This window comes from Sphaeramia orbicularis, chromosome 22, assembly GCF_902148855.1.
Source record: "Sphaeramia orbicularis chromosome 22, fSphaOr1.1, whole genome shotgun sequence".
NCBI lineage: Eukaryota > Metazoa > Chordata > Actinopteri > Kurtiformes > Apogonidae > Sphaeramia > Sphaeramia orbicularis.
This window is the reverse complement of record NC_043978.1, coordinates 16,656,852-16,670,009: the sequence shown is the minus strand read 5'-3', so window position 1 is coordinate 16,670,009 and position 13,158 is coordinate 16,656,852. Positions and strand designations below refer to the sequence as shown.

The following is a 13,158-nucleotide window of genomic DNA, read 5'->3' as shown; positions in this document are numbered from 1 at the left end:
AACCATTCATTCGTTCATTTTCTGAACCTGCTTTATCCTCACTAGGGTCACGGGGGTCACTGAAGCCAATCCCAGCTACATAGGGGTGAAGGCGGGGTACATCCTGGACATGTCGCCAGTTCATCGCAGGGCTGACATAATGACAAAAAACAATCACTCTCACATTCACACCTATGGGCAATTTTAGATTAACCAATTAACCTATCAGTGCATGTCTTTGGATGGTGGGAGGAAGCTGGCGTACCCGGAGAGAACCCACGCAGACACGGGGAGAACATGCAAACTCCACACAGAAAGGTCCCACCCCCACCGACTGGTGTTAGAATTGAACCCAGGACCTTCTTGCTGTGAGGCACGAATGCTAACCACTGCACCACTGTGTGGCCCTAAACATTACTAAACCATTTCTAATAAAATAATCCTCTGTATTTTGCATTTTTACAATAAAAATCTAGTATTTTCCGATTTCATGTAGTAATCATTCTGTTGGGTTTCTGTAAATTGGCTTAGAGTCTGGTTTTGACCAACTCTACATATAAAGTGTCATGAGATAACTTTTTTGTTGTGATCTGGCACTATATAAATAAAATTTGATTGAGTGAGTGATTTGATTGGTTTTCCCCTGTAAGTCGCTTTGGAAAAAAGCGTCTGCCAAATGCATAAACATAAACATAATCATATACACGTACTCGTCATCTTCCGCTTATCTGGCCTCAGCCTCAGCAGACGACTCCACATAGCCCTCTCCCCAGACACTTCCACCTGCTCTTCTGTGGAATCCTGAGGCGTTCCCAGACCAGACCACAGATATAACCCCTCCAGCGTATTCTGGGTCGGCCCCGAGGTCTCCTCCAGGACGGACGTGCCTGAAACACCTCCCCAGGGAGGCGTCCAAGAGGCATCAATCTCTAGATGCCTGAACCACCTCAAATGGCTCCTCTGGATGTGGAGGAGCAGCGGCTCTACTCTGATGTCCGAGCTCCTCAGTCTGTCTCTAAGGCTGAACCCCCCCACCCTGCAGAGGAAACTCATTTCGGCCGTTTGTACTAGCGATCTTGTTCTTTCGGTCACTACACAGGGCTCATGACCATAGGTGAGGGTTGGAACACAGATGGACCGGTAAATCCAGAGCTTTGTCTTTTGGCTTAGCTCCATCTTCACTACAACAGACCAGTTCAGCGTACGCATCACTGCAGACGCCACCCTGATCCACCTGTCAAATCTCCCGCTCCATCCTAGTACTCATATAGATGTTTAAAAAATCTCATATCAAAGTTGAGGGTTTATCTGCGGTGGCCCAGAGGTACAATAACCCAAAAAATTATCCACTGTAAGAAAAAAAAGAGAACAGCCCCAAAAAATTATCCACTTAATTAATTGTTTGGGCTGTTCTCTTTTGTTTTTCTTATAGTGGATAATTTTTTGGGCTGTTGCACCTCTGGGCCGCTGTAGTTATCACATCAGAAAAGAAAGAAAAATGAAGAAAAACTGATATTTTCATCAAAATATTCCATTACGTGAACATAAAACAAGTGTAACAAAACATCTTGGCCCCAAAACTGAAGAACTGAAAATTGCTTGTAGGTGCTTCACATGGGTCAAAAACACACAAAATGTAAATGTGTATGAATGAATCAGGTGCTCATCGGGGACAGGGGTGGAACGTATGAAGAACTTAATTAATTTGGGAGTTGACAAATAATTGATTCACTGATTATTATTCATTGCAGCTCTAATCATCGGTTCCCATCTATGGTCTTTAGTTTGCAGTGATCATCCATCTACACTTTCAGCAAATTCAGCACAAACAGACCCCCACTCCAAGAGTTTCATTAGCCAGTCACATAAAGTTGTTTTTCGCTGATCCTCCATCATTATATCTACTTTATTTGATCTTTAGATATAGCAGTAACACTAAGAAAATGATTCCTCACTTTTTAAATGAATCTCGTAAGCTTTCATGTGTTATACGGCTCCGTAACAAGTTGTCGACCCGGGGTGGGTGGGGTGGGGGTGGGCGTTGGTTGGAGAGAGTGGGTCTGACGGAGCTTCTATATGTTGCATAGGTAGTGCCATTGGGGAGGTGCTGTGACAATGCCCCCCGTTTTGGCCTTAAACCCCCCTACCCCCACCCCCGATGGTGTCCCAATGCCCCCTGTTAAGAAACACTTGTATAGACAATTAAATTAACCCTTTCATGCATAGTGGTCACTCCAGTGGACAGTTATTCTACAGCTGTTCTCTTGTATATTCATGGATTTTGTTCTTTTTATTGTTGTTTTTTTTTTTTTTTCTTTTTTTTTTACGCATATCTTTATTAAAGTTTTAAGACACTACATATCTTTTCTGACATGAATTGGTAACGTTATGTAGATCTCTCCTGACCATAAATCCTCAGAATCACAAGCCCTCCCCATAGTTTTCACACAATTTATCAGTAAATACATGTTTCTGTGTGTGTGGTGTCCAGCTGAGTGGACATTTTTGCAACTTCATGAAAAATAGGTTCATAAGAATTTTTTTTTAATTATTTTTTTTATGAATTTTTCAATTTTTAAAAAATTATTTTTATTTTATTTTAATTTTTTAAATTGATTTTTCAGAAGAAAATTTTCAATCACATTTTTTTTTCATGCCTAAAGAGGAATAAAAACACTCAGGAAAAAATTTTGATTAACGTTCTCATAACACTGGTCAACAACAAATTTATTGTTTAAGTTTAAAGTATCAAGGCAAAATCAAAAGTACTGAAAAAACGGACAAAATAGGCTCAGACCACTAAGGGTTAATATTTGAATGTTTCTGCCAACAGAAGGTACATTATGCCAATTATTAGGCCCGAGCCCAGACATACATGTCGGCGAGGGCCTATTAAAATCGCATGGTTCCGTTATTTTTTAATTTTTTTAATTATTATTTTACTTTCGTCACTTTGAACGCAAATTTTACCCCCTGAACGTTAACGAAAAGTCAATTTTATTTGACCAAAAATTCAAGTCTGGTGAAATTTTTTTTTATTTGAAGTCGCCAAAAAAAAATTTCGCAAAATGATTCAGTAGCAAAATCAAAATACATTACGCGGATGGGAGCCCTCCCCAAATTTTTTTCATCGTACAAACATGAAACTTGATACACACATAGCCCATGGTAGGACAAGTAAAAAATTACAGTATGGTCCTGCCCTAAACCCAACAGGAAGTCGGCCATATTGGGTGGAAGTGTGGACCCATAAAATCCCACCCCTCATACTTTCATCATCTCCTCCTAGGGTTTAAATCCAACTTGGACCAAACTTGGTAAAAATCACCTACACATATGTGTGATCAAAAGTTATCACCTACATTTTTTATCAAATGTTGGCTGTGGCTGTGACGAGCTCGCAATTAAGCGGTCGTTGTCAGAAGTATAACACTTTGTGTATCTCGCAGAATGTCGGATTGAGCCCACGATACGGTGTCCTCTCGCTGTCAGTAGCATCGGCGGTCGCGCGGGAGGGTGAGGGCCTTAACACCGCTTGCGGTTTTAATTTTATTTGTTTTTGTTTTAAAATACAACTTGGTTACATTATTTCAGTGTGTGTATTAGTACTTTTTGAACATTCTGAGCACATTTCAACAATACCACGATAATAATGATAACCGTGATAATTTTAGTCCCAATAACTGCGATATGAAATTTTCATATCATTACATCCCTAGTCACACTGCTGCACTTTTTTTTGCTATGTTTACCTCCATCTTGCCGATGATTCGAACAGAATTATGGGAGATTTCTCATACCCCTCCGTTTGTAGTGTGGTCCTGAAATATCTCCGTTTCGAGGACCAAACAGCCCTTCTCTTCGGACTCATCGAGAATCGGGACACCCCTACCCTTTCACTTGAAAAAATGGAGGGGTAGGGGTAAGGGGTGAATTGGGATTGGGCTTAGGTGTTTATTTTTCCCCCAAAGTCGACTTCGGAACCAAACTCGTACGCTTGTTCAGTATAGTGTTAATCTACAGCGCTTTGCTCTCGTCTGCATGTGTTTAACTCACAGGTTAACAGAATCCGTTCCCATTAGAATTCAAAGCCTGCCTGCAGTACCTGGCTATAACTGGTATAATGTGCAGCGTTACTCATCTGCAGCCCTCTTTCATCATCATCATCCGGCCTTCACGCTGTCTGCAAACGTACACCACATCGACCCTCATTAAGTGTAAAGGACCTGTATTTAACTCAAACTCTTCTGGCAAAGTGAGCTCAATTTAGACTCCTTGGATTGTTGAAAACTAATAGAGTGACCTCAAGGAGTCAGAACTGACGTAAAGCAGTCGGCATGAGGAATATCTGTCACTGCGGCGTGACTGTAATCGCAAAACTGCAGTCGAGAGGCTCAAGATCGAGCTCCCACTTCAGGGAGGATGAGGACGACTCAAATGATGGATGGAGCTTCTCTCGTGGCCCTGTCAAACCAAGACAAAAAAAAAAAAAAAAAGCCACTGCGATGGCTAGAAGAAAAGGCTCTGCTCACCTTGACGTTTCCTCCTATCAGGTCAGGCGGTTCCTCGTCTGTCTCCAAGGCGACGTTGATGGTGGCGAAAGGCCGACTGGCCATCTGCTGCATCTCCCTCAGCAGTTGCTAAAGAAAAGGAGAAAGAGAAGGAGTGCGAAGGTCAGTGTCAGGTAAACTGCAGTCTATTCTGGAACCACTTAGCCGCCGTCATACCGCTGTTTCATCTGGAGTTACATAAAGGCTGGGAGGATTTTTTTTTTCCTCATTAAATGGCTGTAAGTGCATTTTATTGAGGACCTTCTCTAGAACTAAAATGACCAATCGATTAACAGGAAAAAAAAAATTACAATTCTAATTCAGTCATTTATTCGGCTCAAACAACCCAAATTACAGCTGAAAGTCATGGGAAAGTCATTTACTTTTAACCCTGTAAAGCCTGAACCATTAAATTACTGACAGAAAATTCCAGTTCTTTCAAACTGGAACCTTTATTGGTCCTTCTGAACAACCAAAAAAATATCAATGTCAATGCATGAGTTTCAATTTTGTATCATATTTGATCCATCGGGTCTTAATGCTCAAATATTATTATTTTTGAACAAACAAAAACATAATATAACACAAACATGTCTAAGAAATTGGTAATTCCTTTTCAGAATGGTCAAAGTTCTGCCTCCTTCCTCATTAACCCTTTCTTACATGAATCATGAGAACCTTAATCGAGATTTTTTTTCCTGAGTGTTTTTATTCGTATTTAGGCATGAAAAAAAAACAATGCAATTGAATTTTTTTATGAATCTACTTTTCATGTTTCGAGTGACAAAAATGTCCACTCAGCTGGACACCATGCGTTAAATTTTTGAAGCAAAGATACATATATTTAAAACCCATCATCATAAAGTGATATACTGTGTGAAAACTATGAAATAAAAGCATTTTTAATGCAGCTAATCTGATGTTTCATCACATTTTATCATACTCTAATACTAGTTTTTACTCATTTCATGGAGATAATACATAAAAATAAAAAAAAACCTTTTTGTTTGAGAAAATTAGCTGTTAAAGTAATGGTCTGAATGTCAGTGTAGATGATGCATGAACGTCCTCTGTGTTGGTTGATATCCTCTTGAGATCCAGTAAAGGGAAAATCTTTAGCTTTTTTACATTAAACAGTCATCTTGATTGGAAACTGCAAAATGCAAGTTATTTCAGATACATTTTTAAAATTATTTTCATTTATTTATTTTTTTAATGGAATGCCCTTTGCAATGAACAGCATTTTTTTTTTTTTTTTTAATTAAAACTGTCATATGTTAGTCCCTTACAGAGGACAAAAATGCATTGCTGGGTCTCAGGAGGATATGGAATTAAAACAACTAAACCCATGAATACACAAGAGAACAGCTGGAGAACATCTGTCCACTATAGTGACCACAATGCATGAAAGGGTTAATGACAGTCTTATAGTGTCACTGGAAAGGCCTCTGGTGAATGAATTCCTCCCCCTGGTGGATTATCTGTGTATTGCATGTATCTAATTATATACATCAGGTTTTTCAAGAAAAAAAATATCACACTGATCATATAGAGCACAGGTGTCAAACATGCGGCCTGGGGGATGAATTTGGGAAATGCAAAAATTACACAAAGATATTAACAATCCTTTTAGTTCAGGTTCCACATTCAGACCAATTCAATCTCAAGTGGACAGGACCAGTAAAATACTGTCATAATAACATAGAAATAATGACAACTCCAAATGTTTCTCTTTGTAAATGTAAATATTTTCATGTATTTACACTAAAACAAAGTATAATTTCACAAAAAATATGAATAACCTGAACAAATATGAACAACCTGAAATGTCTTCAGAGAAGTAAGTACAATTTTAACAATATTCTGTCTTAAAATGTTAATTAAATGTTTTGTGTATTTGTAGATCCATTGTGATCTGTAAGTTATAATGTACATGTGTAAATGATAAACTGAGAAATAATATTGTTAAAATTACACTTATTTTTTCAGTTGGTTCATGTTATTCACATCTTTTGAAAGGATAGTTTGTAGATGTCAACCTTTTCATAATGTAAATGTATTTTTTTCGCTCTAAAACAGAGAAAAAATTGGAGTTGACATTATTTATATATTATTATGTTATTATTTTACTGGTTTGGCCCACTGAGGATCAAATTTAGCTGAATGTGGCCCCTGAACTAAAATGAGTTGGACACCCCTGATGTAGAGGGCTTCAAAACTCATGTATCAAATATGATACGTTTGGCATTATAGGGTTAAGTTTTTCACCATAAATTAAAATAAAGCATAAGTCCAGACCACAAAAGCAAATTCACTAAAATGTAAAACCATGGACCCATAGTAATGTAAAAGGAAGAGGGAGATAAATATATATTACTAATATTTTATGGAGAAGGAGCGGGATTAAATAAGTTGAACTTCTTCCCACCCCTTTTCGGGCATGTAACTGACACTATTGTGCTGTTTTTCTTTCTAAGACTGTCTTGATTGTTGATTTTTGCATTATCATTTATGTTTTACTTGTTCACATATATGTTGAATTTCATTGCATGTTCGGAATAAATCTCTCAATCGAACCTCAATTGAATTTAGCATTTTTTGGTTGAAATACAACAAATGTGAGTTGAAAAATGTGCTTTTCCAGAGACAAAATCAATATTCAGCACTAATAATGATCCACAGTTCAGACTAAACTGTGACAGTTCTGACTTTGTTGGATTCAAACAGATCTTTAGTTCAGCTACTGACAACACAAACCGAACAGAAAACAGAGGTCGTTAGGGGTTTTACTGTGACTGTTTTCAGTCTAAAAACAGAGCTAAGCTAACAGAGCTATAATGTTAACTATCAGCTGCATGTGAATATTATAGAACACAGTCTTATTTTGAGTGACTGTTAAAATAAGTGAGTTTTAGCCTTAGTTTGAAGAAGAAAACTTGATGATACCGATGAGGCTGAACCAGTCTGTGGATACATAGTGCTGATTCGTTGGTTGTCTACGGCTACGTTCAGACAGCAGGTCTTAATGCATAATTCGGATTTTTGTGTGAAATCCGATTTTTTTGTGTGCTTGTTCATATTACACATTTAATGCAACTTCTATCTGTTTGGAGTATGAACCGAATGCAACCCTGAAGTGACCCGCATGCGCAAAAGAGGTCCTGACGTAATATGTGATCACACAGGCACGCACTGTGTTTATGGAAGTAACACACCTGGGATGCAGAATTGTGACGTTTGTCGCATTTCAATGACGTAAAGGTCGGTTAAATGTGGCCTGGCCTTTCAGACTGAAGTTGCATTTCAAATTATCAGATGCGTATCGGATTTAGGACCACATATGAAAGTGGCCTGGGTCAGATTTGTGCTGTTCAAACAGTCTTTAACAGATCGGATACAGGTCACATATGGGCAAAAAAATTGGATTTGGGACACGTTTGCTTTGCTTGTCTAAATGTAGCTGTGCTGCCAAAGGCAATATGTCTAATAAATAAGTTCATGAGTGTAAATAATAATACTAAAATGTTTCTTACAATGTTAAAAGTCAATGTAAGTTGTATAGATAAACTAGAAGCACTCGGAGAGCACAGACCTCCGCCAAGGCTGATCAGTGGGCCCCCCCGTGGGCCCCCCCACCCCCGATCACCACCAAAATTTAATCATTTGTTCCTTGTGCCAGTATCAACATTTCCTGAAATTTTTATCCAAATTAAAGGCACAGTAGGCCAAAAAGTAAGGGCACCCCCCTTTTTTATATAAATTGAGATAAAATCCGCCTTCTGGATCAGATCCGGATCAGCCTTTGAAATGTGATAGAGGACCCCATTGTCAATTCCTGAGTTAAATTTCATGAGTTTTGGTCAATAATTAAGCGAGATATTGGGAAACGAAAATTTTGGCCCCATTTACCACAATGTTAACGAAAATTTCAAAGTGATCCAGAATCCAGGATTTCTTCCGGATCACCCCCAAAAGTTAAAGATTTCTTCCTTATCCCATTTCCAACAAACCCTGAAAATTTCATCAAAATCTGTCCATAACTTTTTGAGTTATGTTGCACACTAACGGACAGACAAACAGACAAACACACCCTGGCAAAAACATAACCTCCTTGGCGGAGGTAATAATTCATGGTTTAATAAGTTTTTGTTAAAAAACATTATCGCTAAATTGCACTTCCGCTTTTGGACGTCTTACTTCCGGTTTCCGGTATCAGAATGTAAACAGAGTTCATTATGGTAGATGCTAAGCATGGTACCGCAAACCGTCGCCATTCAGGGTGAATCATCAGGCAGGGAATGCCGTAAGTTCATTAATATAACTCTAAAATGTTTAAGGTATGATATCAGTCATACTTAATCAAAAATATATTGTTTGTATAAATCGTTTGTACTTTGTTTTCTGTGTCAGCTGGTGCAATGTATTGAAAGTGCTTGTATTGTTTGTCACAGTTTTCACCATCGTACTGGAGAGAATTAAAGCAGCAAAACTCATCCAGGCTCTTCATTGGTGGATTTAGCTCGGTGTTTTGACCTGGTTACAACACTTACGTTGAAAACACTACAGTAGCTTTAGTCCAAAGTGTGTTCTGGTACCAGACTTCCTCCTGCTGGTGAGAGTTTGGAATATCAGTACTATATAGAACTATTTTACAGACCCATTAATAAATGTTCAACAGCCTGTTAGTGGATCGTTTATATTTGGTTGCTGGAAATGATGTTGACAATGCTCTAAAAGTGTCGATTTTTCATATTTTTGCCAAATTAACCTGTAAAAGAGTATATTTCAACCCAATATAACTGATGAGTTGAAGTATTAAACACCGTATAATGGATATTATCAAATAAAACACAAATGCTTGCTGATAGATTTTGGGAGAAAATGTGCTGGGAAACTTTCTATCACTGCTGGGCAGAGGCAGCCTCATTCTGGTCTGATTTATAACATGGACCTTGGCCAGAGGAAATGGAGGAGGGAGGTGATTATGAGGGAAGCAGAAGGGGAGTTACTGAAGAAAGAGAGAAAGGAAGGAGCAAATGAGAAAAATATGAAGAAGAAGAGCAGCAGAAAACAGGAAGACAGGAATGATGATGAAGTGAAGGAAGCAGAATGTGAGGTGCAGGAAGCCAGAGACCACAGTAAACAAGACAATGCAGCAGTGTTTGGCTGTCAAAGCAGCCAAAAATGCTATGAATAGACAAACAAATGGCATCAAATGTCAAAGCACAAGACCCGAAAACCTTCAGCGAACCCTGACAACACAACGCACCTGCAACCGGCAAACAAGACGACAGCACGGAATGACAAGGGAGAGGAAAAAAGACGTCAAACGCGCTGTGAAAAATGAGGTCTAATTGATAGTTTGCTCAAAATCAATCTGCGGGTGCCTCAGGAAGTCAAAACGGCGATGCAGGAGTTTGATGCAATTTGCCGAGTCGTGTATCGTAGACAGACAATCAAAGAATGTTTGTCAGATTCAATCGGCCTCCCTCTTATTTCGGTGAATTGCATGTTTGACGAAAGGTTAGCGCCGTGATTTAGCTTCAGTAGGAATCACGCCCATGCTCACAAGAGGTCGAAGTTCACGGCGAGGACGGGAGTGGACGCTTCACTGCCGACTCCTCAACAGCTTGTAATTAATCGGCCGAGTGTTCGCGTCCTCATGGGAGGCCGTGGATCGCAGTTATTGGCAGTTTGGCCTCCGAACGTGGAGGCCGGTAATCGGATCATTAACGAGGAGTTGCAGGAAAAAGCCAATAGCGGAAATTTCTCTGTACTGGTAACGCCTGACCACCGAAATAAATAATTCTCATTAAATGGCTGCATGTGCGTTTAATTGAGGATCTTCTCTAGTACTAAAAAGACGAATCGATTCACACAAAATACTACAACTGTAATTCCCAGCCATTTACCCGACTCAAAGAACCCAAATTACAGCTGAAGCTCATGGGAAAGTCATTTGTTTTTAAGTTTTCTTGAATAGATCTATCTATCTATCTATCTATCTATCTATCTATCTATCTATCTATCTATCTATCTATCTATCTATCTATCTATCTATCTATCTATCTATCTATCTATCTATCTATCTATCTATCTATCTATCTATCTATCTATCTATCTATCGTTCTATCTATCTATCTATCTATCTATCTATCGTTCTATCTATCGTTCTATCTATCGTTCTATCTATCGTTCTGTCTATCTATCGTTCTATCATTCTATCTGTCGTTCTGTCGTTCTATCATTCTATCGCTCATTCTATCTATCTATCTATCGTTCTATCGTTCTATCGTTCTATCATTCTATCTATCGTTCGTTCGTTCGTTCGTTCGTTCGTTCGTTCGTTCGTTCTATCTATCTATCTATCTATCTATCTATCTATCTATCTATCTATCTATCTATCTATCTCTCTATCGTTCTATCGTTCTGTCTATCTATCGTTCTATCATTCTATCTGTCGTTCTGTCGTTCTATCATTCTATCGCTCATTCTATCTATCTATCTATCTATCTATCTATCTATCTATCTATCTATCTATCTATCTATCTATCTATCTATCGTTCGTTCGTTCGTTCGTTCGTTCGTTCGTTCGTTCGTTCGTTCGTTCGTTCGTTCGTTCGTTCGTGCGTGCGTGCGTGCGTGCGTGCGTGCGTGCGTGCGTGCGTGCGTGCGTGCGTGCGTGCGTGCGTGCGTGCGTGCGTGCGTGCGTGCGTGCGTGCGTTCGTTCGTTCGTTCGTTCGTTCGTTCGTTCGTTCGTTCGTTCGTTCGTTCGTTCGTTCGTTCTATCTATCTATCTATCTATCTATCTATCTATCTATCTATCTATCTATCTATCTATCTATCTATCTATCTATCTATCTATCCATCCATCCATCCATCCATCCATCCATCCATCCATCCATCCATCCATCCGGGTCTTTCCATGAAACTGGGTTTATTTTGGTATCTAGCACTTTTCCAGCTTTTAAGACCAAATAATAAAAGACAAATTTAAACATATTTTCCCCCAGGATGTACCTAATGATGACCTCAGATAAATGCAAAGAAAAAAAAAAAATTGTAGATAGATAGATAGATAGATAGATAGATAGATAGATAGATAGATAGATAGATAGATAGATAGATAGATAGATAGATAGATAGATAGATAGATAGATAGATAGATACTCTTGCTCTGAGCCATCCCATGATTAATGAATTTTTAATAAAATACTGGGGCCAAAAACAGGACCAAAATTGGGACATGAAAAACTACCTATAGGTGTCAGTGCATTTTATTTTGAAAACATGGCTGTAAACGGTCTTATATAGACTATAAATAAAGACATTGTGGTAAATTTGATGATCCTAGTGGTTTTTCTAATCCAGACATGCGGGTTTTTCATGAATCTCAGTCTCATTCCAGGTTTTGTATCTAACCCATCGTGTCCACTCGTGTTACATGCAGAACCTGTCCATTTAAACGCAAAAGAATCGCGAGTGATTTCGCAACAGCGGTCATTTTTGTGAAACATTCTGCCTTGCATATTTACTTCAATTCCCAGAATGTACCTGTGAGAGAATAAAGATATTAAAAAAAAATAGTAGTGCGTAATTTTCGTGTCCTTTTTACTGTGTTACATGCAGATTTTTGTATTAAACATAATGTAAAATAATATAAAAATGTGTTTTATCTGAAAAATAGTTTCTCTTTTATCTCAGTAAATATTTACTTTTAAAATAGACCCAAAGTGCTTCCAAACTTGCTTCATAACATTAGTCTACATGTGGTTTGAACTTTTTGCTCCATGTCCAGTTTCATAGAAGCACCCATCTTGCATTAATTGTGTGTTGGATGTTAAACAAACAGACAAATTATTCTAAATAGTTTTCTTTTAGTGTTGAATAGCAGCCAAACAAGTGGAGAAATCAACTAATTTAGGATGTCACATCTCTTCATAATTGGGACAGAAACTTGTAAGACAGATTAAAACATTACCCCCCCCCCCCCCCCCCCCAAAAACAAAACAAAACAAAAACAAATCCGTGGCACATTAATCGATGCCAGTATCCCTCTGTAGCTTCAGGCTGAAACTACCGGAGGGTTTTACACCGACCGCTCAGGTAACACTCAGCCCTTTAATTAGACGAACTAAAACACACACACTTTTATTTCACACTTTGTGACAGCGACGCTAACTTTATGAACTGGCTGCATCCAGTTTAATGTCATCTGAGGGAAGGCGGTGTGCGTGACCCGGACACCTCCTGAACGAAACACCATCATTTACTTTTTATTCGTCCTCGCCCAATAAACTGCACGGCCGTTCAGAGTTTATGCACAACGGAGGTACAGAGTTTTACAATCGACTCATATTTATTTAAACAAGAAGTTACTTTGCAATGAAGTGGATTCATACCATGGCAACGCCAGCTGCTTATTAAACTACTGCATCCTTACAGACTGGAACTACATCTGCAAATGGACGTCCATCTGTCCTGGTGCATTTATAGTCTGTCCGTCTATGGGAGGGGATCTCGCCTTCACTGTGGTTTCTCTTTTCCCACTGGGTTTTGGAGTTTTTCTTTGCTGAGAAGGAGGGTCTAAGGACGGGGGATGCCCAGGACATTAATCCATTTCTTTCAT

The 13,158-nt window shown here is 38.8% G+C and overlaps 1 protein-coding gene across 1 annotated transcript in view; it reads right to left on the bottom strand.

Annotated features, from left to right (window-relative positions):
• Nucleotides 1-13,158, bottom strand: part of atrn (attractin) — a 607,345-nt gene that overhangs the window by 59,520 nt on the left and 534,667 nt on the right. Inside the window, exon 27 of the mRNA XM_030126085.1 lies at nucleotides 4,512-4,619. Within this exon, the coding sequence (XP_029981945.1) occupies nucleotides 4,512-4,619 (108 nt within the window). The remainder of the gene's footprint in view (nucleotides 1-4,511; nucleotides 4,620-13,158) is intronic.